Genomic DNA, 27,616 nt, shown 5'->3' with positions numbered 1-27,616 from the left:
TCGGTTAATTTGTACTAATTGTTTAGATTTAATATTTTTGGACTTCGATTTTTTTTCTTTTTCTTAAATCTTCGATCGATTAGTCCTTTTGAATAGAGAAGTTCAATTTTTTTTAAAAAATAAACACACGGTACTACCGGATGAGATTTTCGAATGAAATTGTTCTACATATGGACAAGCAATGTTTGATGTAAATGCTTTGTATTTTTTTTGGCCAAAAGTACTAATGGACATAATTGTTGTAACGTAAAAAGAACAACATTGTTGTGAATAAATGTATTTGATAACATAATCATTAGGAATTTATTGTTTATGGATAAAATTTATGATTTATATTGTAGTATTATTTTTAGGTTTCATTTACACAGTTTATTTGTATATACTTGTAATATAATTGTGGTACACAAATAGTGCAATCTGACCTTAATTCCAGCTATTGGGAATAGGGAGATCCAGACTTCTTCTGTACTCGAGGACGATGATCTCAGAGCAAAACCAAGGCCAAACTCTGGTTTGTGATACGATTTTGATTTTAGCCTAAGTTTATAGTTCATTACTAAAATCTTATCTTCTAACTTTGTGTGAGGTGATAATAGGTCAAACTATGGGGAATGATCCCAGTTATGCGAGCACTTTTTTGGGTGAGCTCATACGTAATTCGTAACCCTTAGTTCTGTTATTTAAAGTAAAAATTATGAGGTGACTGAGTTTTTGTTTTTTGGTTTTGTTATTGTGTCTAGATGTTGAAGAGCGACTCAGGAAAACCATTGTAAATGCAAGACAGTTTATGTGGGAGACAAATAGAAAAGTGCAGAAAGAGAATTTAAAGAAGAAAAGATAGGATGTGCAGCAAAGAAGTAATTGGAGCGGAAACAATAAATTAACATAATGGTGCTCTAGTTTGTGTATTATTCTCATTTGCGATATGTATATAGGACCCAAATGATTGATTATGGGCCATAAAAGGTTAATTTCCAAATGCCGGCGTGAAAACATCCGGTTGACATGGAAACTTTGGAGGCGACCATAATCATTTGAGTTACGAAACTCAATTTTCATTTTTTTTGCAAAATGTTCTAAATAAAACTCATAGATAAAATAAAATGTTTCAAGTGACTAGAGATATTTCAACACAAAGTTGGTTGATGCAATTATGCAAAGACCCGATAGTGTATTGGCTAATTAAAAAAAAAATCCATACATAAATCCAATACAAAAACAGTCTAACCACCTAAGAAACATAGCCTAACAGTATTTGGATTCCATAAGGTAAACGCATGATGTCACATACTCTAGTAATCACTCTCCAGCTTCACCTTACATTTCCAGAGTACAACCGGCCGCTTGAATCAATCACTATCAGTTTCCTCATCCTCCCCAGCTGTTAAGTTTCCAAAACTGCATGATTTTGTGAGTTATACAACAAAAGAGACAACAAAAGATGACATCTGAATGAGCAAACTACAATTGGATAAACGAGTACTTGATAATGGTTCGCCAAATTTGTTGCAACGCATCACATAGACTGTTTTTCCCATCTGATCCAAGCTTGAATACTGGTGAAGTTCCCAAATGTTGTCTTCCTTGGGGAAAGGCTTAAGAACACAAAGCCTCACTTGACCAACCACCTTGCTACGTTCTTCTACCTAGTTGAAATCCAAAGTTGCAGGAATTTGAGACGATCCCATGAACAACCACTGGCGAAAGGTTTCCCATGCAGAAAACTCAACATCGAACTTACCTATAATGAGACTCAAAACAGTTATCTATGTAATCATAACATGAGTATACAATATGGAAACTCAAAAGTGATAGAAACTATACTTGACAGCCAAGGAGGGATTTGAAACACATCTTTAGAGAGTTGAGGAACTCCAGGCTCCTTTGCAGCCTTGATCAAGTTGAAAATCTTGCCAGCAATGAGGGCAAACTCAGTAGTTGAAGAATAGACATCCGACAACAAGAATGGGAGGGTGGACTGCGAATCTGAAGCAGCCATCTCTTGGCAGGAAAAGTGACAATACTCGAATGGTCTAACAGGGACTCGTCTACAGTCCCACCTTACACATTGATCTTTGTGTCTGCCAGTGATCATGACGGGATGAGCATTAGGATCCATGATTTTCCTACCTGAAAACAACGCTAAGAGAGAAGACTGATATAAGTAATGATTAGCAAAGAAGAAATCAATGCCAATGATAATGGCTACGCTGGTTCAACAAGAGCAAGCAATCAGAGTGAAATTTCAAAAGAGAAGAAGAACACGGAACACCAAAGCAGCAGCATCTACAGACCATTGATATCTCTAAGCTATAAGAAACAGATCGTCAATACTATCATCTCGACCAGATGATGATTCCAAAACCTAAGATGAACAAGGAACAAAAGAATCGGAGATATTACAACTACGAAGCAAATAAAGGAACACGTAACCAAATTTAAGCAGAAGCATCATAACATCCACAGAACATTGTTTGAAAATTACGATACCTAAAGATAATACTTGAGAGAACCATCACATCAGAAGAAACAGATCCTAATTTATCATCATCATCATCATCATCATCATCATTCGATTCGAAAACCTAAGATGAACCATAAGAATCGGAGAAATTACAACTAGCAGGAGAAGAGATCAAAAGAATCATGCAACCTAGAAACCCTAACCCTTTTAGCAGCGGAGAAATCTTCAGCAGAGTCGAGATCAGTTCCTCCTTCGCTCTCACACAGTCGCACTCTTTCTTCTTACTCTGCTCTCTCTATTTCTTTTTTTTTTCTTTCCTTTCTGTCGAGACTAGAGAGGAAGGTTCCAGAAAGCACCAGAAACCTTAATCATCTCCATCACTTGTTTCGATGGGCCTTCATTTTAAAAGCCCATATCATTTTGATACATCTTAAGGTCTAAAAAGGCAAATGAAGGCCCAAAAGGTTTAAGGCCTTCGTTTCAATATTTTTATTCCGCTAGCCCACAATATCGGTTCCTAATACTCTAGATTAGTAAATTTATCATAGAAAATATAACATGTAAAGACTTAATTAGATCAGTTACATATATATATATAAAGAACTAATATTACAGAATGCACAATCTTCACTTGTATCAATATTCAATTATTATTATACATAATTATTTTATTATAAAATAAATATAATAGCATACATATCACAACACTTTCAGCTTCTTTTTGGCTCCAGTTTTCTGTACATTTCGTCGACTGATACCTGTATTAGTATATATAATGGAACGTTAACAGATTGAATAATTGTAAAGATTCTGATTCAGCATTACTAATCTATACAAATTAATTCAGGATTACTAATCTATACAAATTTTAAAAGATAATTTAGATATGGAAACCTTATAATACTTGAGAAGATTGTTTCTCCTGTTCTTTAGCGTTGCAGTCACCAAGTCTCTTTCTATATCAAAAGGCTTTGTATCAACCGTCACCGCCTTTATGTACTCAAACCTGCTTAGCTATTTTTTTTTTCACGTTTTTTTTTTTTGGTCAACACTTGTTACTCTTTAGTAGAAAATTTATAGAAGAATTTTTGATAAAAAAAAATCATAGAAACCTTGTTCTTCTCTGCCGTGGACTTCAATTCTGAAATTATGTGTTCTTGTATCTCCGAGAGAGAACAGAGTTCTTCGAATGGTTTAGTCAAACCGAGATCTTTTGCCCACCGGTTTAGGATTTCTGGATTGGGAATAATCACAGCGACGAGCATAGATTTGAAGCTGTCTCCGTAAACCCATATCTGAGATGACAAATAAGAATAATAATCACACGACGGGTTTAAAGATAATTGAAGTGAAAACCATAGAGCGATTGCTTTCTGGACAAGAAAGAGTTGAAACCCTTACATCTTGGACTATGGGGTTTTGTCCGTAGATGCTTTCCAAATGCTCGAGAGCTACATATTCTCCTTGAGAGAGTTTGATCAGATTCTTCTTACGATCAATGACCTTTAGTACTCCGTTTGGAAGAATCTCACCTATATCTCCTGTTGAAAACACCAAGAACAGTTCAAAAACCAAAATCAAAACAATGGAAAACTCAATTTGTTTGAATCAATCACACCTGTATGGAACCATCCGTCTTTCATGACTTCTTCAGTGAGTTCAGGGTTCTTGTAATACCCAGAGAACAGACATTTTCCTCTTATACAGATCTCCCCTGAAGGATTTTCCCCTAGGGGGTCATAGCCCATCTCCGGCACCTCCTCAAGCCGTATCTCATTGTAAACTGCTGGAATTCCGACCGTCCCAAGCATACTCATGTCGTCAGGGTAAGACAAAGAAGTTCCTCCAAGTGTCTCCGTTAGACCTAAAGCAAACAAAGCACGCGACATTGACTTTCCTTAAGAGTCAAGAAACAGAGTATAAAACCCTAGAATGGGAAATTATATATATATATATATAGATATATATATATATATATATATATATATATATATATATATATATATCTTTACCATAGCCTTGGACGACGAAACAACAAGAAGTAACTCTCAAGAACTCTTCGATCTCAGAACTCAATGGTGCTCCTCCAGATACTAGCAACCGAATTCGACCTCCTAATTGGTTTTTAATCTTAAATCCAAGTAAGACAAAATAAGAAATTGTGATATGTTAGCCATATGTAATGAGCAAAGAATCCCATAAATGAAGCCTTACTTCAAGTGCTTTAAACCTTTTTGAAAGCTATGAAGTCAGCCATGCGTGAAGCTTTACTGTGAGAATATCCACGATTCATCCACGCAAGTTTGCTGCATTAGTATAAAATTCATTTGCGAGGGCATTGAAGTGAAAGAAAAAAAAACACAGAGGAGACATTATACAGAGAATACACAAAACAGAGAGAATTCATAAAATAATGGAATTTGTTTGCTAGACGTAAGTCACGTAACGCTAGCTCTTATTAAATTCACTTTACGGCATTAAAACTATACTCGTTTAATTTACCTTAGTCCGTAGACATATATCTAGAAAATTGTAAATCAGTATGCTAAATTCTACTCAATTATGTAGGCGTATATGTATGTATGTATGCAAAAACTAGTATATATAAAATAAAATAAAAATTGATATACGTCCATATCCATTAATTTTTAATTGGTTTTACCCCCAAAGGAATTAGTTTTAATGAAGTTCTTTACACAAATTCTAATTTTCACGTGTAGAAACTTTTAATCTACTAGATAACGGTAAAGCTTACTATTTATAGAGAGCATAGAAGATGAGTCTCCTTCTTGGGTTAAGCTCCTGAAGAGCCTTTCGAATACCCTCATGGATCCTCTCAAAGACTCTCGGAACTCCGGCTAGAAAAGTCGGTTTCAATTCTTGAATATCATCGCGTAATGCATTCAAATCCTAACACGGACAAAAAACAACATCAATATAATCAAATTTTAGTTCATTATACCCATTTTATTTCCATAATTTGAGGATGGTTGTGAATCTTAAGAGATTTTATACTCCATGGTAATAGCCAACGGAAGCGCCTTTACGGAAGAAGTATTCCTCATTCGCACGGTCAAGAATATGAGCCAACGGTAAGAACGAGAGATAAACATCGTCATGTGTCATCTAATCATATACAAGTGAAAACAAGCGGGAAAAAAAAAAGAATTAGTCGAAAGGAAATACATGATTAATCGGCATCGTTTAGTGTCAATAAGTGACTATATGTATCGTTAGAGTGATTATAAGAAATTTTGTATGTTCATTGAAATGGCTATTATGTATAAATCTTTTTTCTTTATTTATAAATCTTATCGTAGTTTTTAGTGTTTCTTAAATTGATTGAGAGTCACCTTGTCTTCGAACTGGTCCAAGCAGAGATCCATCCCAATAACGCAAGTCGCGGCCGCTTCGTGGGTCAAAACCACACCTTTAGGTTCACCGCTTGTTCCGCTAGTGTACATTATGGTGCACACGTTAGACGGTTTAGGCGGGTTGATCTCTTCCGGCTTCTCTTGTCCCTGGTCAAAAAGTCAACGGTGAATGAGTCAAAAAAATATATTTTAACACTGTTAACGTGGGTACCAAATTATGTGTATTAATCCTATGCGTCTAACGTAATGTATAATATTATCGTCCGTTGGTTTAACATGTGCGTATCATTTAACACCTCAAAGAATAGCCCTATTTTACACTATAGAAATTGTAACAATGTAAAAATAAAATTATATAGAAGAGACGAACCAAATGGAGAAAATCGAGCCACGAGTATGCTTTGACTTCAATTTCTGAAGCCTTAATTCTCTGCTCTTCGCTTAGAATAGTGAAAGAAACGATAGCTTTTAGACGTTTTGCACTTTTGCAATCTGGCTCAAGAAGCTAAAATTATAAGAGCAGAAAAAAATAAAAATCACATTACTAAACATCTTTCAAATGTACAGATTAGTTGATGAAATAAATTAATCTCAAAGATCTTAACTCCTTCAATTTTTGTGTTCTGGACAAACACAAAATCGATCTCCGCGTGATCGACGATATAATCGACTGCTCCTGGACCTAAAAAGAACATCGGAAGGGAAAAAAGGTGTTTGAGTGACGTTCTTGAGTGTTAATTTGATTAATTTGAGTTACCAATGTATGCATGGTCACAAGAAAATAAAATTTAACGTACCCAGGGTATCATATAGAGGTACGCAGATTAGAGTGTGAGCCGCACAAGCCTACAAATTTAAAAATATGTCTATATAAGTAATTTGTAAAGAAAAATTAATCAGAAAAATTAATTAAAAATGAGATGGACCTCCATTGCTATGATCCATTGAGGACAATTAGCTCCATAAATCCCCACTCGACACCCCTACGTATTTAGTATATAGACCATTTGTAGTAGTAGCTATAAACTGTAAAGTAATAATAATAATAATAATAATAATAATAATAATAATAATAATAATAATAATAATAATAATAATAATAATAATAATAATAATAATAATAATAATAATAATAATAATAATAATAATAATAATAATAATAATAATAATAATAATAATAATAATAATAATAATCATAATAATAATAATAATAATCATAATAATAATAATAATAATAATAATAATAATAATAATAATAATAATAATAATAATAATAATAATAATAATAATAATAAGGTAATTTTGAGAAAATGTATAATGTAAAGAAAATTACAAGTTCAGCTCCCGCGGCTCGTAGCGCAGAGCCGATCTGGAGAACTTCTTCGGATACTTCCTTGTACGTTTTCCACATATACGGTCCAACCTACACCGATCCATACAAGTACACATATAAAACAACATATATCCAGTCGAAAACATGTTTTTGACAAAAAAAAAATTATCCAAAAATTTATTTTTTCCTTTTTTATCAAAAACTATATGATTTTTGTTTTTGTTTTTTAGTCACCTTCTCATCGACAATTTGACGCCATCCAAGCATTTTGTAACCAGGGAATTTCTCCACTGATTTACTAACAATACCCAAAAGGAAATCATTAACAATAATTATACAAAAATTGAGGGATACCATAGGCTAGGATAGGATATTGTAAATTAATTAAACCTGAAAATGTCCCAAGTGGTCGTGATATCAGAATCACGAGGGGGAAAACCTTTCTCTGACAATATATTCCGGTACACCGGACCTACCGATGGCTTTCCATCTTCCCCTTTAACTCCTTCTTCCACCTTTGCCACAAAAGACTTCATTTTTTGCCTCTCTTTTATTTTATCTTTCTTTGAAGAGGATCGGATGACTAAAGATATATATTGAACATTCCGTAAAACCCTTAAGATTAGAGGATCGGACTCTACGTAATCGTATAATAAGATTATACTAAACGGAATCGTTGAAACGAAGATATACATGTTGTAGTTTCTTTAGTTAATCAGTGACAGCTCTCTGCAGGTGGCTGGATGGAGTAATCCGAGATGAAAACTTGGGTTCGAATAGAGAATGGTAGAATATTAAGTGTTTTGAAAAACGAGCTATTTTTAAGAGTTATATACACGCTATGGGAATGAGTACTAATTGGAACCAACCAAAATTTTCATATAACTTTAGTGAGGTTCTTCTAAAGCTTATATCATCCGAATCCGTAGAACATGTAGTTACGTGAATCGTGGTAGAGGTGAGATGTGATTTAAGCAACTAGAGACTTAATTAGAGAGGTAGATTTAAAATAAAAAATTAATAATAATTATGATGAAAATGGTCACACATGACACAACATAAAAATAAAATCTTACAGAAAGCTAACACAAAAGGCTTCTCTATCAATTATTGATACAGATAACACAACATAGTTACCAATAGCACACACACATCATCTCAACACTTTCAGATTTTCTTTGACGCCAATTTGCGGTACATCTCGTCAATTTGTACCTGCGTATAATGGAACGTTAGCGGCTGCAAATATATATATATATATTCAACATTAGCCAATCTATTGACGAACTTGTAAAAACAAGAAAAAGAAAAAAAAGATAATTGAAACCTGATAATATTTGAGAAGATTGTTCCTCCGATTCTTGAGCGTCGCAGTCACTAAGTCTCTCTCTACGTCGAAAGGTTTTGTCTCCACCGCCACAGCTTTGATGTACTCAAACTTTCTTAACTATATATATTTTTTTTCATATCCACGAAAATACTTATAGTGTTAATTTTAAAAATAATATTGAAGAATGTTGATTCAGACAAAATCAAAGTAATTCAAACATATACCTTGTTCTTTTCTGCTGTTGACTTCAGTTCTGAAACTATGTGTTCTTTTAGCTCCGGGAGAGAGCAGAGTTCTTCGAATGGTTTAGTATGACCGAGATCTTTAGCCCACCGGTTCACGGTTTCTGGGTTAGGAACAATCACCGCGACAAGCATAGATTTGAAGCTGTCTCCATAAACCCATATCTGAGAAAACAAACATAAAGGGGATTATCAGACAACAAGTCGAGGAGAAACCCTAAAAACGATTTATTGCTTGTTTGACAAGACATCATGATTCAGAGTTGAAAAGCTTACATCTTGGACAACGGAGTTTTGCCCGTAGATGTTTTCCAAATTCTCGAGAGCAACATACTCTCCTTGAGAGAGTTTGATCAGATTCTTCTTACGGTCTATGATCTTGAGTACTCCGTTTGGAAAAATCTGACCTATGTCTCCTGTTAAAACATCCCCACATCCAAAACAATTCAGAAACCAGAATCAAATATCTTTGTTTCGGCTAAATTCAGTAAATTACCGGTGTGGAACCATCCATCTTTGATGACTTCATCAGTGAGTTCAGGGTTCTTGTAATACCCAGAAAACATACATTGTCCTCTTATACAGATCTCCCCTGAAGGGTTTTCCCCGAGTGGGTCATAGCCCATTTCAGCCACCTCCTCAAGCCGTATCTCGTTGTAAACCGCCGGAATACCGACTGTCCCTAGCATACACATCTCATCCGGGAAACCCAAAGCTGTACCTCCAAGCGTCTCCGTTAGGCCTAGTCCAAACAATCACAGTAACATTGACTTTCCTTTGCAAACACGGAACAGGGAAAATAAGCCCTAGAATGTAAAGTAGATGTAAAATAATATTATACCGTAGCCTTGGACGACGAAGCAACAACAAGTAACTCTCAAGAACTCTTCAATCTCAGGGCTTAAAGGTGCTCCTCCAGATACTAGCAACCGGATACGACCTCCCAACTTGTCTCTAATCTTTAACAGGAAAAAAAATAGAATCGGGAAACGTCGTTTCTGTGATGACCATAAACAAATACAAAAGCTCCCAAAATAGAAAGAAAAAACCATTATATCAACTGTTACTAACCTTTCTGAAAGCAATGAAATCAGCCATGGGTGAAGCTTTACTATGAGAGTATCCACGATTCATCCACGCAAGCTTGCTACACAATCATTATGTTTTGCAAGGTTAAGCTATTAGAAGAAAACAGAGCGATAACGATGAAAAGTTATGCTTACTGTTTGTAGAGAGCATTGAAGATGAGTCTCCTTCGTGGGTTAAGTTCTTGAAGAGCCTTTTGAATCCCCTCATGGATTCTCTCAAACACTCTTGGAACTCCAGCTAGATAAGTCGGTTTCAATTCCTGAATGTCGTCACGTAACGCATTCAAATTCTACAAAAAAAACAAAAAACAAAATATAACACAATTCTATTTTAGTTATCCATTTGCTTTCCATAATTTGATGATTATAAAGAATCCTAAGAGAACATACTCCATGGTAATAGCCAACGGAAGCGCCTTTGCTAAAGAAGAATTCCTCATTCATACGGTCAAGAATATGAGCCAACGGCAAGAAGGAGAGATACACATCCTCATGTGTCATCTACTCCGCCCAAAGTAAACAGAGGATTATGCATAATGTTAATTCAATTACTAAGATATTCTTTTCGGTTACTAATAATTATGGGCCATGCCATGGGTTACCTTATCTTCGAATTGGTCCATGTAGAGATCCATCCCAACAACCAAAGTGGCGACCGCTTGGTGAGTCAAAACCACACCTTTAGGGTCACCGCTCGTGCCACTCGTGTACATGATGGTGCATATGTTAAACGGCTTAGGCGGGTTAGTCTCTTCCGGTTTCTCACGTCCCTGGTCAAATAGTCAACTAAATAAATATCTTCATCATAAGATCAATATTGCTCTGTGTATGGATGAACACCTAATTCATTTAATTTCGACGTACACACTAACACATAATATCGTCAAGTTGGTTGCCTGTCACTAAAAACCTCAACAGAATGGTCCGAACATTTTAAATAAACTATAAATTAAAACAAAATTACTATCCAGTAAATAAAAAGTTGGACGACGAACCATATGGAGAAAATCGAGCCAAGAGTATGTTTTGACTCCAATTTCTGAAGCCTTGTGGCTAAGCTCGTCGCTCACATTAGTGAAGGAAACTATAGCTTTTAGCCGTTTAGCACATTTGCAATCTGGCTCCAGAAGCTATATTTCAACAGCATATTATAAACTCTAATGAATATATCGCAAATGTATAAATTTTTTTAATAACAATTAAGTATAAAAATATTTACTCCTTTAACTTTGGTGTCTTGGACAAACACAAAGTCGATTTCCGCATGCTCTACAATGTAATCGACTGCTCCTGAACCTAAAAACATCGGGATATAAACAATTTTGAGTTACGTTCTTGAGTTTTGAGTCAAGAAGATATATAGAATAAAAATCAACTTACCCAATGTATCATATAGAGGTACACAGATTAGAGTGTGAGCCGCACAAGCCTAGATATATGTTCACACAAATATATAACTTGTGTAAAATTTAATAATGAAATTTGGCCAAAAAAAAAACAGAAAAGTATTTCATAAAAAAATAAAATGAGATGGACCTCCATTGCGATGATCCACTGAGGACAATTAATTCCGTAGATCCCTACTCGACACCCCTACACATGTACATTAACATTTTATTACTATATAAATTTAACAAATCTCAAAAGATTATGAGTTGATATTGAGGAAAATAATATTTACAGGTTCAGCGCCGACGGCTCGTAGTGCAGAGCCGATCTGGAGAACTTCTTCGTGTACTTCCTTGTACGTTTTCCACGTATACGGTCCAACCTAAACCGACGATCCTTACGTGTTATATTTGTATAATGCATAAATTATTAATTTCTCTCTTTTTCCTAAGTGTAACAGCAATAAGAAAACTTCAAAAGAATTCACCTTCTCATCAACAACTCGACGCCATCCAAGCATATTGTTCTCCGGGAATTTCTCCACTGATTTACTAAAAGTTTCCCAAAAAAGAGCTTAATTATTATTTATTACAAATTACAAGAAAATTATATTATAAATATATTTATATATACCTGAAAATGTCCCAAGCAGTGGTGATCTCAGAATCCATAGGAGGAAAACCTTTTTCCGACAGAAGATTCCGGTACACCGGACCTACCGACGGCTTTCCGTCTATCCCTTTAACTCCCTCTTCCACCTTAGCCGCAAAAGACCTCATTCTCTTCTTCTTCTCTCTTATTTTTATCTCTGACGTCAAAAGTTATTTTTTCCATAAAAAAAACAAATTAAAATAGCTTAGGAGAGAAGAACCATGAGATAAAAATATTTCAACCAACTTAGTTTTTTTTTTTTTTAATGAAGTACCAACTTATTTAATATATGAATATACAACACTGCCGAATAGATGAATGTTCTACAAAATTTTAAGAAAAATTGCGAAATAGAATAAGAGAAATTATCATATTTTGTTCATTAAGAGAGCAGAATCTATCATATTTTTGCAATTTCGCAAAATTTTGGGTAACGTGGGAAAAGAACAGATATTTAAAAGTTTCATGAATTATTAGTCTGCTTACGTACTCCGTACTTTATTATTATACACAGAAATTAAATGAGAACTTTATATTATAGTTTCACAATTTCAGTTGCATTAATTGTTACCAAAACCGGTTCACCTAACCATACCGATCGCAAACCACAAGTTTCTGCATTTATAATAAGCAACAACATAAGATACCATACCAACTACTCAGTACACACCATTATTGGTTTTGACACTGACTTGGTTTCCATATCTTTGAGTGAATTGAATTATACAGTATATGAAGGGTTACATATTTTGTTTATTTTCCGAGAATTCAATGAAGTACACGTCGAGCGTCCATTATTTTCACCCCTAAATCCCTAATAAACTTATGTTTAATAATACCGTAAACTAAAATCACTAGTTTTAGAGTCACGCCCTAAACGTGAGAGAGCAGTATAAGCCTGGCTTCACTCTCTTTATCCTTTTTTTTCTTTTCATCATCTTCTCTATTATACATAATAGTGGAGCAGGAGGTATGAAAAACCTCTGAAGAAACAATAAATATGAAAGTGATGTAACTAACTGTGTGCTGTAGTTGTAACGCTCTCTAACTAATGTAAAAATTATATCGAGAGAGGAATAATAATTCATTTTCATAGTTCAAACACTTCAACTCTTCCATTTTCATTTCGAAACATGAAATTATGGATTTTACTCTCTCCTTTCAAAATAAACACAATCTTCTTTAAACTATAAAGGAAATCATTTTTTCTTTTGTTACTATAATTAAATAACATTCTAGTTCTTAGATTAATCAGCTAAAATCAGTGAATAGATCAAAGACCTCGCGATACAAATCAGTGAATAGATACAACGAAAACATCACAGTATTATCCTGATTTCAAATCCTTAAAAGGAAACAAAATGAAGATATAACATAATCATAACTACATAAACAAAAACTAAGATTAAGCAACCAACCTTATTTTAGTTGACAGAGTAGTACGTAGTTTACAGATGATCTTCAGATCACTGGTTGAATTGGATAAAAAAATATTTCCCAGTGTTTAGAAGCTTTGTTTTGTAAAAGTTGTTCTTAGTCTATGAATCTTTTAGAAATGATCAGAGAGAAAGAGAAAGAAGATAAGTTGGGGAGCTGAGAAATGGTTTCTTGGTTTATATAATAATATATGAGTTGGTTGATACAGGCCAGCCCTGTGTTTTTTCATTTTAATACTTTTATACTTTTATTATTATTTTTAGTCTTCAATTTCAATGTGTAAATAATAAAGAAGAGAAGAAAAAAAAAAAGGTGAAACAATTAAATATTTCATTAATTATTTCTTGTTTCATATTGGCTATATATAGTGTCTCTATTAATAATCTTCAACTACTATTTTTCCATTAATTGATATAACGTCCACGATACGAAAAAAACACTATAAAGCTTATATCGTCATATCTCGAAATAAATCAATTTAGACGCATAAACGAAAGTAAACGAGTCTCTCTCTCTACTTGTATAATTAACTGGTTTCCTATACTTTGAGAATCAATTTGCAAAATCATTTATTATAATTTGTTGCGACAGCAAAATTATTATTTTTTCCAGTTTGCAACTTGTTGTATCCTACAATGAGAATCAATTTGCAAAATCAATGTATTCAGTGAGTAAATGGATTTTGCTAGATATGTAACGAAAGCTTTCTTTAACATTTACCCGTAACGAAAACATTTTTGTGGTCCATATCGTAAAGTTGGTTTGTTGTATATATACTATTGTAGTTACCGACACATGACTACTGGGTGAGTACTAACTACTAAGTAGCAATCCACTCGATTTTGTTTCTATTTCACGATGTAAAAAAAAAAAGTAAATATTCACGCAAATTTTCATCGTCGTCACTACTTATACAATGATTCACGCAAGTTTTCATATTTCTCCCGTTTTCTCTAATTTGTAGAACTTCAAAATTGTGACAATTAAAAAGGTTGAGAGATGATTTTCTTATTTCGTAGTTGTTTTCTTATATTATTTCGTAAGAAGTCGTTCACGATTGAAATTGTCGAGAGATTCTCTACAACGTAACATGCAATACTTTTTTTTAGTTTTCTTTTTGTATCGGTCATTCGACCGTACATAATATTTATTAACTGATCCACATTTCTCAGGTCCGGGGTCTACATCTTTAAATACTAATAACATACTATTTAATAAGATACTGAAAAATATCGGCAACTTTTATGATCCGTTTTTATTGTACATGTCAATAATAATAACACAAGAACCAATCCAACGGATCAACAACTGCCGTGTGATTTCTGATATATAAAAGTGATTAAAATATACTTATATATCTTACTCACGTACTATAATAAAGTAATCTCTTTGAAACGTTATTGATAAGCCTGTTCAAGAATCTGATAAAAACTAATTAGCAACCCCCTCAAATAGAAAAGCTACACAAGAGAATGGCCTTATTATACTTTATTCCAAGTAACCGGTCAAATACAAATGATTAGTTTTCAATTATTTTTATAAATCACGTACGGATTCATTTTCAACTTCATATATATGTTTTGGCAACTTAGCTTTCTTATTATTTATCGGTTGGTCCAACTTCTTTTTTTTGTTCCAACTTCTAACTGTCAAGTTTTTTAGATAAAGTCAGCAAAAACAAAACAAAAAGTCCAAGTCCGGCCATTACTTTGAAAATCGAAAGTTTCTCAAGAAAACAACACAAAGTCAAGTGAATTTTTAAAATTCATTTTCAGATGGGATATACGACTAGCAAATTATTTAGTTAAGTTATATAGTATATATTTATTGGATCCACACCTTTTTATTTTATTTTAAATTTATATGGAAACACACAGATTATTCGGTTCTATTCTATATAGGTAAAGCCCTCATTTATTTTCAAATAAAGTAGGTTATACTACATTTTGGGGACATTCACTACCAAACTTATTGACGTAAAATGTAACATTTAATCTCTCCAACCTTCAATATGGGCTACCTTTTAATACCACATAAATAGTTTTTGGTTTGATTGGAAAAGAAAACACATATAAGATTTTATTTTTAAATATTGAAAACAAACCTTTTGCAGACTATTTGGGGGAATTGTACAAGGAAACCATCATGTCACATACACACAGTTGCAAGTTCAAACAATTCTGTAGCTGGTTTTAACGAATTGTACAAATTTATCGAGGGTAATAATGGTTGTTTAAAATAACGATAATTTTAACTCGCCATGTAACCTAGCAGTAACCTTCTTTATCATTTCGAGTATTAATTAGGCTTTGTCTCCTTTTTAATTTTTTCTTTTTAATTTGATTTCTTCTATTGTCGCCAAAAAATATCCCATCTGCCATCATTTATGATATTAGGTTTGTACAATAAAATATAGATGCAATGTTGTTCAAAAAAGACAAACAAATTTCAGAAAAGAGAGATATCATTCAAGATTCAACTCAAGGGAGAGAGTCTTTGTTCCTTACGGAATTAAATCCCATCCACCTTCCGTAATTGGCAAATACTAATTACACAGCCAACGCTCTGGTCTTTCCATATTAAAGTCAATTCATCACCAAAAACCTCCACCTTCTGTGTAGTAATTGCACAACTAAATTTCATACCTTTTAATTCAACCACTAACCATAATTACCCAAACACAACTCCAAAAAAACATTCGGTAAGAACTGAGTCGTTGAAACATTAGAGCTTAGTTTACTGCTACATGATGAGTGTACGGTAAGCAAATGAGTTTAGACCGGTCTTGATTGTTGGGAGACTCTCAAAATATATATGGATTGATTCTCACCATCATAAGATTCGCAAAAGATACTTCAACTTAAAAGGATTAGTTAAACTAAACATCCTCTCATAAACAATAACCATAAGGAGCTACTGATAATAAGATTAGTCTTTTTTTACTTACATCTGCTCTCTCTAAGTTTTCATTTACCAAAATACAAAGCTTAGATGTCATTCCTACTTTTTGGCTTCTTTACCTTAGTTATTACCATGGAGCAGAAGCAGTTGTCTCAATCTCAAGCTTCAAATCTTCAATGTCTTGCTTAATCGTTTCAGCTGCTGATTTCATTTCAATTGTCCTTTTATCCTCAGCTTCCTTGTTCTCTTTCACAACCACTTGTTGTCTCTTCAGCTCAACAATTTTGCATTCTAACTCAAACAGTTCTTCTTCACACTTGTGCCCTTCCATCTCTCCAGCTTCAATCGTCTTCTCTAAACATTTTCTTTCCTCCTCTTTCTTTGCTCTCCCATCTTGGAGAGAAACCATTTTGTTGATCCGTGACTGAGGGGTCGAAATGTCAAATCCGTACTTCTCTAGCTCATCAAAAGAACAACTGAGGCTCCTTAGTGTGCTCGAGGAAACATTAGGCTGCAGATGATTTATTTCATCTAATAACCCGTAGAAAGTGACCATCATACCAACTGCTGCCCATTCCCGGATATCTTCTTTAGCCTCAGACAATGGGCCAAAATGTGGAATCTGTGGTACTGTTTCATACGCCTTCCAAAACGGTGAATTCTTTGCAAAAGGCAAACTCATTAGTGTATTATTTCCTTGTGTTTCCTCAACATCGATGGCAGCAACAGCATTATTCACCACAACCGGGCTATGATCAAAGGGTAGCTCTGGATACATCAACGCAAAACCAAAAAAAAAAGAAAAACGAATTGCTTTAGCATATACTACTACCTGACAGTTTTCAAAGAGATGCATCTAAGCTTTAAGTATGTTGAGAATATTATCGAACCAGTAGGTGAACTTATCCTTGCAGCGAGAGGCTGATCATCGACATCAGCATGGGCGCAGATAGTCCTTGTATCATTGATCTCAGCTATTGGACCATTGCAACTCTCATCTACAAATTAATCACCAACAATATGATAAAAATTTGGCACGAAACAAAGATATCACTACTAATATAATATTGCTAGATAGATGCTGGCTTAGACATACCAGTTTCCTCAAGGTCTGCGATCTGTTTTTCTTCTCTTTTCCTTTTTATACCCTTATCTTCGATACTCTTCTCCTCAAGCATCTATATAAAGAGAGTAAACTAAACCATCATGAACGCCAACATCTACTGAAAGAGAGAATGATATTTTTCAAACGAAGAACTAAATTTTTACCTTCTGTTTAGTTGAATTTTTCAAGCCATTCTTTTTACTCATAGGCTCAGGGGTCTTCTTGGGGGCTGTCTTTCCTCGAGTATCAGCCTCTGTTGTTTCAACGGCGTTGCAGTTCTGACCCGGGACGGGGTCACAGGTTTAACAGAGGCTGAAAACATTGACCTTAAAGATCAGTTTCGTGATGCAGAAACTAAACTTAAAGAGCTAAACAAGATCACAATTACCTATTGGTTTCGCTTGCGGGGTTATGGCCCGAGGAGTATTATCATTAGTAACATCATTAGCCCTCTTCGTTCTCAATTCTCGAGTGGCCTAATTGCAGGAAACAAAATTTGTAAAACAAGGACATGACAAAAGAAAACGAAATTAGTAAAATGCCTAAACTCACAGCTCCAGTTTCAGCTTTTGTGAGTGTCTCGTCATTTCTTATATGCTTTGTGGTCCTTTTCGGAGTCACTGACTTAGCACCAGAACAAGAGCGAATTGGCTTTGCTTTTATGACATTGGAAGGAGTTTCTTTCACAGAATTTTGCTGAAAAGTGGAGTGAACATAACAGCTTCAATTCACGCTACGGATAAATCGAAACTGAAAGAATATTGATGGAAATGGTTGAAGATGATACCTTTGGTCCATCCTGCCAAACACCATCTTGCCAAACCTTACAAAGCCTGAGATCTGAGTGTTCAAACACGCTTTCCTCCTTTGTATTCGCTAAAATAACCTTGTAACAATTCTGATTGAGAATTCCTCTAACCAACCCTTGACGCCATACGGAACCACGAAAGACCTCAACAGGATCCAACAACTTGTAATAGTCAACTGGAAAAGGAAGCGGTGTGGGTCTAACACGGTAGGAATCAACGGTAGTGTTTGTTCTAGCGTCATCACCAATAAAGCTCAAGTGTTTATTACAGTCCTTCACGATGAACTTCACCTCATCATCCACTTCGATCTCTTTAACTATCATAGCGGGGAACCAGGCAACTTCCGGTTTCCCTCTGACAGTACTCACTTCCACCATTGTCCCGCAGCTAAACATGGACTTATCCAATTCCTTCAAGGACAACAAACAGAAGAAAAAAAATCAAAGTCTAGTCTAAGATCCAAAGCCAAAGCTGAAACCTTTTTAACCATTTCAACCAAAGCTAAAACCTTTTTAACCATTTCAACTAAAGCTAAAACCTTTTTAACCTTTTCAACCAAAGCAGAGCATGCAACACTAACAAAAACAAAGAAAGCAACAAAACGGAGCCATCTCAAAACCGGATTTGACAAAAGATCATAACATGCAACAGATCAAAACAAAGAAAAGTTTCAACCTTTAGCAAGAAAGCAACCAAATTAAAAAAAAAAATTAAAACTTGGATTACATCAACATCATACCTGAATCTCTGGTCGGACCCATTTCCAACCAGTCCAGCGGAGATGGGGTCTCAATTGGTTTCTCCCGAACTCAATAATGTCAGGTGGAGTATCATAGTAAACCAAAAACTTGTCATTCTCCAATTTCTTGATAATCACACCGGTCCACCATCCGTCTTTATGGTCAGCATCCACCATCAACCCTTCCTCAAAAACGACACCTTTGTACTCATCCTCCGGCGGAACGGGTCTGATGAACCTCGGTTCGATGTTCTCGAACAAAGGAGAAGAACCGTCGTCTGCCAACAGAGTCATGTAACGAACACGGAGCTTTTTGCGTTCTGATTTCGTTGGGTTTTCTTCGAGAACCCCTCTGAACCATGCATCTGCAAAACCTTCTTCTTCAGAACACACTTCTACTTGTGAATTCTTCGTAATCGTCTCCTCCATCTCTCTCTCTCTCTCTCTTCCGCGGAAAGAAAAAAAAAAAAACCCTAAGATTTGGAAAACCCTCCTCCTCTCCTCTCACTCCAATTTCACAATGGAAGCAGAGACGACGTCATCATCTGCCCTTAATTATGATGAGACTAATAATTTTAATTGATTTTTCATTTTTTTTTGGCGCGATTAAAATTACAAAATAAAAACAAATATTTCTATTGGGCCTAAATTAACGAGCCCATCGTATTGTGATCGTCTACTTGTCGTATTATCTTACGGTTAAAACAAAATACGATTCAGTTGTCTTTTAATGACATTTTTAATATCAGACATTTCTAACAGTATGATTTAATCTTTGCCACGTCAGCTTCTCCCTGACTCAAAAACAAGTTTTGAGACTGATCTTTTGATATTCCTCCTCCTCCTACGCCATTACGCTTTTTTGCTTATTAACCTAACTTACCAGGGAGCCGACAGAAGTGTCTCAAACTCAAACCCCACATCTTCAAGCTCTACACTAAGATCTCTTGCTCGTGACTCAATCTGACTTATCTTATCGTAGGTTGCATCCTTCTGTTTTCTCAGTGCTGCTTCTTGCATCTGCAGCTCCAGAATCTTGTTTTTCACCTCAAGTATCTTGCGTTCCATCTCACCACACTCTTGTTCAGCCTTGCGCTTTTCGCTAGTTTCATCTACTACCATCTCTTTGTTGTACCTTTCTAGTTCCTTAGAAATATTTACTTGTCTATCTTTGAGAGCTAATAGCTTATTGATCCGTGATAAAGGCGCTGTAACTGTGAATCCATGCTTCTCTAGCTCGGTAAAGGAGTCTTTCAGGCTATTTAGTTGGCTTATGGGAACGTCCGTTTCCAGATCTTTTACTTTCTCTAATACCCCAGAAAATGTCACCATCATACCTAAAGCAAACCCTTCACGGAAATCTTCTTTAGTCTCAACCAATGGGCTGAAATGAGGACTTTGGGGTACTCCTTTGAAGACCTCCATTGATTCTTATGTCTTCCAAACCGGTGACTTCTTCACAAATGGCAAACCCACTGTTGCATCCTTTGCTTTGTTATTCTCATCCTCATCAGCAGCAAAATTCTTCACCACATTGGGGGTTCGATCAGAGGGCAGCACTGCACAGATCAACGCATGCCCAAAGTAGTCAGAAAAGGAATGAAATTGCTTTCGCATAGTTAAACTTACGACTTTTATAATGAAAGAGTTGAGACATACCACTCTCGCTGAGGTCTGAACTATGCTCTAGTTCTCTTCTTTTCCTCTTACGACTGTTATCTTCACTATTATGCTCATCCGGCATCTGTGCATAAAAGTGTTAAAACACGAAGAATAGCACTCACAGAGATAAAATAAAGATCATGACAATTATGTTTTAACAATACCTTCTCCCGAGTTGATTCATTTCCATTCCTCAGTGGCTCAAGTGTCTTTTCGTTGGATGTCTTTAATTGAGTATTTTCCTGTTCAACTGGTGGTTAGAAAACAGAGAAATATCAGATCCGTTTCATGACGCAAAAATAAACAAGGATTAAGGGAATCCACTTGGGGATATGACTAGAGTATAACCATCTAATAGATCATCAGCCATCTCATTTCCCGATCCCTGAGCTAACAGCGGTTCCTTTGTTTGCACATTTCTAGTTTCCAAAGCCACTGAGTTGTTTCTTTTGCAGTCTGAAGGAGTTTCTTTCTCGAGTGGTCCCTGTAAAATCCAAAAAAAGAACCTTCATCTCACATATAGATACAGTGATGAGGGCTAAGATAATAAGCCACCATCTAACACACTACCAAGAAATTTAGAATGATAATGTAGATGGAAGTCTTAAATTCTACCTCCTCACGTGTTTCATCGTTTCCCAAGCCATCCTGATCCCTCATTGGCTGAAGTGTCTTGTTGGGAAAGGTCTTTCTTTGAGTTTCAGCGTCTGTATATTTCAACGGTGTTGAAATTATAACCGGGGACGAGGTTACAGGTGAAACAGATTCATCAGCTGGGAAACAAAGACAAGATCAATTTTCATGATCTAGAACAATGACAAGTGAATCAATTAGATACTGGAAATAAAGACAGTTACCTAGTGATGGAGAAGTATTACCATTCATCACTGAATCACCCATATTATTGTCTGAACCTTGAGTTAATGGTGATTTCCTTGTCTGCAACATCAAATAAATGGAGTTAAAGAATCACAACTGGAAGATAAACACAAAGACTCCCAATGAAAACCACCATGAAAAATGCAGAGCAAGATTATGCTGAAAAATTCTAAAGCAAAATTGCAGCCTTCAGTTTTGAAAGAGTTTTGTATTGGTTAGTACAGATTAGTCACTGGCAACAATCTAGTATTAACTGAAACCAGTGGAAAACATTAAATACCTTCCAAACCCCATCTTCCCACTCCATTGGAGGCCTTAGATCCGAGTGATTGAATCTCAACTGCTTATTTGTATCCTCGAAACTCACCATATACGATTTCTGAGAGACAAATCGATTCACTATCCCTTTACGCCACCTCAAACCACGAAACGCCTCAACACAGTCCAACAACTTATACTCTTCAACCAAAAACAGAGGCTGTTTTGGCCTAACACTTTGTGAATCAACAGTTTCGTTGGATGTTTCCTTACTACCCTCCCAGCTCAAAGGCTTATTGCAAAACTTGACAATATATTTCTTCGTCTCATCATCCTCTTCAATCTCTTTGATGATCATTGCAGGAACCCAAACAATTTCCATCTCATCAGTCTTGGAACTCACTTCCACCATTGTTCCAGGGCTAAACATAGATTCCTCAGCCAAAAGCTAACATTTTTATTATAAAAAAAAAAAGGCAAGTCAGTCATTAAGCTTTCACAACCAACTCATGCTATAATTTGCAGGAAAGCAACAAAATTTGAGAGTCCCACATTCGATTACCTGTGACTTTGGCCTAACCCACCATTTCTTGTAGAACCATTTAAGATGAGGCCTCAAATCCTTTCTCTCGAAGAGAATGATATCAGGCGGTGAATCGAAGAACACCAAACAACAACTCTCGCTGTTATCATCCTTCAACTCTTTGATAACAAACCCAGTCCACCACCCATCTTTGTGGTAAGCGTCGACGACGCAGCCTTGCTTGATACTGATGCGAGCTTGCAAATGTCGTGGGGGAAGAGGTCGAAGCAAGACATGTAGGGAGAGTTGGATAAGAGGAGTCGCGAAATCATCCTTGAGCAAGCGTACACTGTGTTCTATGAAACCAGATTTCGATTTCGTTGCCTCGATAATGGCTTTGTACCAAACGGCTTTAAAGCCATTCTCTTCATAGCAGACTTCGACTTCACGACCTTCCCTTATATCTAGCCTTTGATCCATAGACACCCTCATTGCTTACTGAAAAATCCAACCTTTTCTTCTTCTTCCTCTAAAAAACCCCAAATACCCTAGCGATGACGACCAAGAAGATAGAAGAAGAACCCTTCTAATTAAAAAATATATATATTTCTTTTTGTTTTTGGCGCTTAAATAAATTTTATAAAAATGATAAATTAGAAATATCTTTAGAATATTTTGCTGCTTTGAAATCCTCATTATGTTCTCACTAGAGACTCAATTAACGTTGTTATAAGATCAGATTAACGATAAGGTAACAAAAGTTTTGATATAATAATTCATTAGCTTCAGTTTTTTTCTCTACATGATGATCGTACTGTGTAAATGAGTTGTAGAACCGTTGTCTTCAAAGTGTTCGAGACTCAAAAAAGAGACTTGGAATCACCAATTGAAAGATTCAACAACTCAAAACAGTCCACAGTGTCTGAAATCACCGGGAAAAAAGGGGACACATAAATACACATGAAAACTGCAAGTCAGTAAGTAGAGAGATTTTAGAGATCAGAGGCTTTCATCTTTCTCGGACGCTTATGAGCTGGTGAAGGAGTATCTGCTTGTCTTCCAGGACCCTGTAGGATTCACAAACATCTTTTAGTTGATATTTAAATTCATATATAGATGCAAGGGACTTTCAGAGGAATTAATCTATGAAGAAAAAGAAAAGCAGACTCAGATCTGCACCACCTTGCGCTTTTGTTCTTTCTTGATTGGTCTTTCAGCTGAAACCCACACACAAAATGAACTTAGAAGTTGTTAAATTAGTGGATACAATGCTGAAACCAAGAAAATAAGGAATTGTACCTCCAAAACTGAATGGGTCAGATGCGAACACACGATCCTGATCAAATATAGAGGATTAGAGAGATCAATACGAATATGAAACTGTTGATAAACATAGTTTGGTGCTCACTTTTGGAGTGTCTGGCATTGCAGCAAATGACCCTTCACGATGTGATGAACCTTCTGATTCCTTGTACTGCAGCTGAAATTATGACCAGACGATGTTTGGCAGGAAGTTAAAATAAACAAAATAGCTGTATATTTGTGAATCTATGTGAGATTGACTTGTATCATATGGTCTACCTGCTTCTGAAGATTCAGTAGTGTTAATATTTCTTTTCGTAACTCAAGATGCTCATCACATACAGTTTTCGTAGGAACCTTTGGCTTTAAATTAACCTGTAAACAGAAAACTCTATATACTCAAGAGTCCATTTAACAAATCTTAAAAGTAGCTAATACCCTAACCAAAATCCCCACAAATTTGTAGTAGAACACATTCAAAGCTAGCTTAGGGGTGGCCTTTATAGCATTACGTCTCATTCATCAATCAATGAGGAAAGATAAGCAAATGATTTAAGACAAATAAAATAGTGAAACAGAACAAGAAGCAAAGACAAACCCCGAGATCTTGCAGAGTCTGCTCAACACGCTTGATCGTTCGAAGACCAACAGCCGAGCTTGCAGCTTGGACCATTTGTTCAAGTCCATAGGTTCTCAAGTATACATGAAGCTAAAAAATGTAACAAAATCACCAAAAAGAATCAGATAAACTGGATAACCAAGTGGAAAAGGGAAAGAGACGAAGAGAGAGACACTCACCATACGCAGGGAAGCAAGGGTAGAGGCATAATCTGCCATAGTTAGTGTTGATGGAGCCACAGCAGTAGCAGGAAGCTGAGAATTGGATGATGGAGATACACTACTCCCTGGAACTACCCCATCAGCTTTATCAAGACCGGCGTTCTCATTTGCAGATACAACAGGCTCTTCTGCACGCTGGACAGCCAGAAAGACGGATAGTTTAAGAAACAAGATGATAAAGATTTAGTATATTTCATATTTTAGGGTATCTTCAATCATGGTAAGCATATTTCATCAACTGTCTTTTACTTACACGTGCTGCCAATCGCATCTCTGTGATTCTTTTAGCCTCAGCAAGAATCTGCATTTGTGGGAGAAGGATTAGAGATAACAAAGAACTAATTATATTTATTCGGCTGCACGTTACATTTAAAATTGAATAGAAAACAAACCTCAGCATCTTTCTTCTCCTGATGTCTACTCTGGGATAGGACCATGGACAATGCCCGCTTGCGCTCTCTATCGCGTGTAATATCATAAGGCTCCTGTTTATGCCAACACATTAGATAACAGCAATTAGAGAAATGTTCTCTCCCGATACGGATAGATTGCCAAAAATAAAAATATATGACATAAGAGTTCATAGTTTGCTATGAAGAGATGTAAGAGGAAGTTGACCTTTATCAGAGGATGGTTTGCAACATCTGCTGGAGACTGAGCTCTAGCACGCAGCAGGGCCCGGTTTACTACAAAAGAAAGCACGTAAGAGAATTCTCAGTCCCTGGTGCAACACGAAATAGAAACAGAAACAGAAACAGAACCAGAGAGATCAAAGATGAATACAAATGAAAGGACAAGGTATAAGTGAACGGATAATGGTCTGAAAACAGATAAGAGTCCATCATACCGCTGTAGTAACGATCCTTCAACTCCTCCACAGTCCGTGATACCGGAAATCGATCAGCTATTACAACAAAGCGGAGATCAAAATTATGACAGAATTCAAAAAACTGATCAGTCTCTTCCTTGGTCCACACCTGCAAGTTGGAGCACAATTAACCAAGTCGACATAATCCAAAACAAGCATCTACAAAATCTATGCAGGACATGTCTTAACTTCATACATAATAGAATGAAAACAGAAAAAATCTTCCTTGAGCAGACACTTACAGGATCCGTTAAATGATTCTCGTACTCCTCGTCTGTGTAATTTAAAATATCAACTGACTGCATTCACGCAAAGATACAAACAAATTGAGTGAGATTTAAAAAAAAAAAAAAACGTAGTCAGAAGAAGCAGAAACTTAGAGAAGAAAGTAAAAGTAACTCAACGAGTTAAACAGACAATCATGAAAGCAGTATAATACCTTGTTATATTTGGCAAAGTTATAGTCACCTGTTGGTGGAACATTATTCACCACTCTAACCTGTGAAGATATATACATTCCCAAATGCATGGCATTAGAAAGAACGAAATGCTTAAAACTCTTTCTAATAATGGCGTTCCAAAGACAAAGAACTTACCCAATGGTAAAGCTGCAAATCATCTTTCCTAGCAGAACTGGTGAAGGGAAGCCATTGCCAAGAAACCTGTGAGATAATACTAACTCAAAACTCAAAACAATATAATAAATCGTAAAGCCCTTTAATTTTATTTCAAAAAGCAGCACCGGACCTTCTCATCAGCAGGGGGACGGCGTTTTAGCTGGGTAACATCAATTGAAGGCATAAGAGGAGCAACGCCACCCGTAAGCGCGTAAACCTGCAAAATCAACAACGAACGATGATGAATTGATTCCAAAAGCTAACAAAGTACAAATCGATTACAAAGGATTGTTTCGGTTAGTTCGAATCCACCTCGCGAGAAATGCCATCGGGCTTTCTATGGGACTCTTTCTGGGGTCGAGATTTCTTCTCTTGAGTTAAAGACAGTGGAGTCTTCGGCAACCCGAGGATGTCCTTTGCGTCTGTACCACCCATTGTAATTAGGGTTCCGAAATCAACGGGTAGCTATCATTCGATCCAGGAGCGCAAAGACCTTCGATTCGATCAGGATTCGGGATCTACTTCGATTTTAGGAGTTAGGGTTTCGAACACTTGACTAATTTCAACGAGAACAAGAAGATTGGGAATTGGGGATTTTTTGAGCGCGAACGAATGCTTAAACCTTCGGATTCACTTAGCGAGTTCTGATGACTAAACCCAAGAGTCACTAAACGGTTCCGTTCAATTGTGTCTTGACCTTGCGTTAATCATTTAATATGGGCCGAAGCTATTGGCCCAATTTATTATTTATTTAATAAACGACTCATTTATTATTTAGGAAATTAACAACAAAATGTAGTGATATTCTTTTAAGAATTTTTGCCTTTGAAGAATTACGAAAGCGAACCAATTTATATGAAAGCATAAATTGATGAGAGGGGGAATAAAAAATTAGTTGTACAGATAAGAAATATAAATATGTGTTAGAGAAGAAGTAGTGGTGTATTTTCAACCATAATCAATCAAAAAAGTTACTTGCTAGTGCTACGATACGATTACTCCATATTTTGCATATGGTTGATCCATAATACTCCATAGTTTTATACTAGTTCTTGAAGATAACATATCATAAATTAATACCTCGTATTATACTAGTACAACCATAGTTTTCGAATATAATTTTATTATAAAAAAATACTTAAAACAAAATATATTAGTTTACTAAAAAGGTACTAAATCTGTTTTGTTCTATATACTTAAAAAAAACATTGCTGTCAAAAGGAAATCTAGAAGGTTGTCCAACTATCATTGACCGATCGGAATATTTTCTTAAATTCCTCTCATCTCATTCTTATCTCATTGTTTCTTGCTGAAGATGAACTTGCTTGTTTCTTGATCTTTCACTTCAAAACTACAAGTGTATATTTGCCACACACAAAAAAACGATAAGTCGTAAAACACCATAAACACCCTTACTTTTCTGCTGAAAACATCATATTTGCCTATTTGGCACTGCCTCAAAGGGTGATTTTGTAAATTAATAATACTTACCAAAATTAGATTTCCTCTCGATGTGTCTTCCTCCTTGCCCTGTCGTGTGTATCAAATATTTAACAATGGTTGTTAAGACTATATCACACACTGACAAAAACACTCAAACGCACACACACACACACATATAAATATATATGCTTATGTTATAACATAGTTAAAGCATCATATACAACGTCGGACGCATGGCGTCCATAGTGATGTTCTTTAGAGCACTGATGAGTTGCCGTCTTACTCCGAAAGACGAACCGGAGACTACGGTGGAGGCTTTGTCGTCGACTGTGAGAATTTTGGAGGTTGATGTATCGCATCCC

At 35.7% G+C, this 27,616-nt stretch overlaps 7 protein-coding genes and 1 long non-coding RNA gene across 28 annotated transcripts; 1 reads left to right on the top strand and 7 right to left on the bottom strand.

Annotated features, from left to right (window-relative positions):
- Nucleotides 1–382: 382 nt before the first annotated feature.
- Nucleotides 383–862, top strand: LOC147943072 (uncharacterized). Its single transcript, XR_015560134.1, has 3 exons — nt 383–511; nt 597–641; nt 741–862. It is a non-coding gene; the product is annotated as an uncharacterized LOC147943072 (long non-coding RNA).
- Nucleotides 863–1,125: 263 nt separating this feature from the next.
- On the bottom strand, nt 1,126–2,830 carry LOC104793715 (uncharacterized). 19 transcript variants are annotated; one of them, XR_769396.3, is made up of 6 exons: nt 2,668–2,830; nt 2,491–2,585; nt 2,295–2,365; nt 1,825–2,142; nt 1,484–1,741; nt 1,126–1,398 (listed from the first exon to the last, which is right to left on the bottom strand). XR_769396.3 is itself a non-coding variant. In XM_087455399.1 (5 exons), the coding sequence occupies exons 4-5, from the start codon at nt 2,117–2,119 to the stop codon at nt 1,647–1,649; spliced, it is 390 nt and encodes a 129-aa protein (XP_087311525.1). In that variant the 5' UTR covers nt 2,120–2,142; nt 2,295–2,365; nt 2,491–2,585; nt 2,668–2,830; the 3' UTR covers nt 1,126–1,646. The 19 variants fall into 19 exon arrangements, 7 of the variants coding, with proteins under 7 accessions (XP_087311525.1, XP_087311523.1, XP_087311524.1 ...); XR_769398.3 differs by having other exon boundaries at nt 1,825–2,130; XR_769397.3 differs by lacking the exon at nt 2,295–2,365.
- A 172-nt stretch (nt 2,831–3,002) lies between these two features.
- On the bottom strand, nt 3,003–7,897 carry LOC104793713 (long chain acyl-CoA synthetase 1-like). 2 transcript variants are annotated; one of them, XM_087455395.1, is made up of 17 exons: nt 7,562–7,889; nt 7,406–7,469; nt 7,172–7,261; nt 6,765–6,821; nt 6,636–6,684; nt 6,444–6,520; nt 6,209–6,343; nt 5,818–5,985; nt 5,480–5,590; nt 5,220–5,374; nt 4,695–4,770; nt 4,477–4,594; nt 4,083–4,328; nt 3,866–4,005; nt 3,577–3,759; nt 3,359–3,478; nt 3,003–3,222 (listed from the first exon to the last, which is right to left on the bottom strand). In XM_087455395.1, the coding sequence occupies exons 1-17, from the start codon at nt 7,864–7,866 to the stop codon at nt 3,175–3,177; spliced, it is 2,142 nt and encodes a 713-aa protein (XP_087311521.1). In that variant the 5' UTR covers nt 7,867–7,889; the 3' UTR covers nt 3,003–3,174. The 2 variants fall into 2 exon arrangements, with proteins under 2 accessions (XP_087311521.1, XP_087311522.1); XM_087455396.1 differs by lacking the exons at nt 3,003–3,222; nt 3,359–3,478; nt 3,577–3,759; nt 3,866–4,005; nt 4,083–4,328 and having other exon boundaries at nt 4,495–4,594; nt 4,679–4,770; nt 7,562–7,897.
- A 277-nt stretch (nt 7,898–8,174) lies between these two features.
- LOC104793712 (long chain acyl-CoA synthetase 1) lies at nt 8,175–13,643 on the bottom strand. Of its 2 annotated transcripts, none has more exons than XM_010520115.3 (18): nt 13,290–13,643; nt 11,854–12,028; nt 11,708–11,771; nt 11,513–11,602; nt 11,368–11,424; nt 11,212–11,260; nt 11,051–11,127; nt 10,827–10,961; nt 10,434–10,601; nt 10,222–10,332; nt 9,967–10,121; nt 9,815–9,890; nt 9,585–9,702; nt 9,240–9,485; nt 9,020–9,159; nt 8,726–8,908; nt 8,499–8,618; nt 8,175–8,386 (listed from the first exon to the last, which is right to left on the bottom strand). In XM_010520115.3, exons 2-18 carry the CDS (start codon nt 11,997–11,999, stop codon nt 8,339–8,341), a joined length of 1,983 nt encoding a protein of 660 aa, XP_010518417.1. In that variant the 5' UTR covers nt 12,000–12,028; nt 13,290–13,643; the 3' UTR covers nt 8,175–8,338. The 2 variants fall into 2 exon arrangements, with proteins under 2 accessions (XP_010518417.1, XP_010518419.1); XM_010520117.3 differs by having other exon boundaries at nt 11,060–11,127.
- A 2,502-nt stretch (nt 13,644–16,145) lies between these two features.
- LOC104793711 (DUF724 domain-containing protein 6) lies at nt 16,146–19,449 on the bottom strand. Its single transcript, XM_010520114.3, is given in 9 exon segments — nt 16,146–16,977; nt 17,100–17,207; nt 17,306–17,387; nt 17,479–17,573; nt 17,576–17,626; nt 17,703–17,790; nt 17,867–18,010; nt 18,102–18,533; nt 18,863–19,449. Coding segments are annotated over 9 exon segments (2,070 nt in total). The 5' UTR covers nt 19,292–19,449; the 3' UTR covers nt 16,146–16,336.
- A 79-nt stretch (nt 19,450–19,528) lies between these two features.
- Nucleotides 19,529–22,787, bottom strand: LOC104793710 (DUF724 domain-containing protein 6). Its single transcript, XM_019246508.2, has 8 exons — nt 22,224–22,787; nt 21,684–22,109; nt 21,382–21,463; nt 21,140–21,297; nt 20,873–21,008; nt 20,689–20,774; nt 20,522–20,606; nt 19,529–20,421 (listed from the first exon to the last, which is right to left on the bottom strand). The coding sequence occupies exons 1-8, from the start codon at nt 22,674–22,676 to the stop codon at nt 20,294–20,296; spliced, it is 1,554 nt and encodes a 517-aa protein (XP_019102053.2). The 5' UTR covers nt 22,677–22,787; the 3' UTR covers nt 19,529–20,293.
- On the bottom strand, nt 19,608–20,287 carry LOC147943071 (DUF724 domain-containing protein 5-like). Its single transcript, XM_087456272.1, has 2 exons — nt 19,746–20,287; nt 19,608–19,656 (listed from the first exon to the last, which is right to left on the bottom strand). Exons 1-2 carry the CDS (start codon nt 20,285–20,287, stop codon nt 19,608–19,610), a joined length of 591 nt encoding a protein of 196 aa, XP_087312398.1.
- A 146-nt stretch (nt 22,788–22,933) lies between the features above and the next one.
- On the bottom strand, nt 22,934–26,490 carry LOC104793709 (SWR1-complex protein 4). Its single transcript, XM_010520112.3, has 16 exons — nt 26,124–26,490; nt 25,942–26,028; nt 25,791–25,856; nt 25,634–25,693; nt 25,437–25,493; nt 25,174–25,303; nt 24,945–25,012; nt 24,719–24,811; nt 24,580–24,627; nt 24,285–24,461; nt 24,085–24,195; nt 23,766–23,861; nt 23,593–23,664; nt 23,484–23,520; nt 23,367–23,401; nt 22,934–23,251 (listed from the first exon to the last, which is right to left on the bottom strand). Exons 1-16 carry the CDS (start codon nt 26,244–26,246, stop codon nt 23,177–23,179), a joined length of 1,335 nt encoding a protein of 444 aa, XP_010518414.1. The 5' UTR covers nt 26,247–26,490; the 3' UTR covers nt 22,934–23,176.
- Between the last annotated feature and the right edge of the window lie 1,126 nt (nt 26,491–27,616).

This window comes from Camelina sativa, chromosome 6 (genome assembly GCF_030686135.1).
Source record: "Camelina sativa cultivar CO46 ecotype springtype chromosome 6, ASM3068613v1".
Classification (NCBI taxonomy): domain Eukaryota; kingdom Viridiplantae; phylum Streptophyta; class Magnoliopsida; order Brassicales; family Brassicaceae; genus Camelina; species Camelina sativa.
This window is presented reverse-complemented; position numbering and strand designations above follow the sequence as displayed.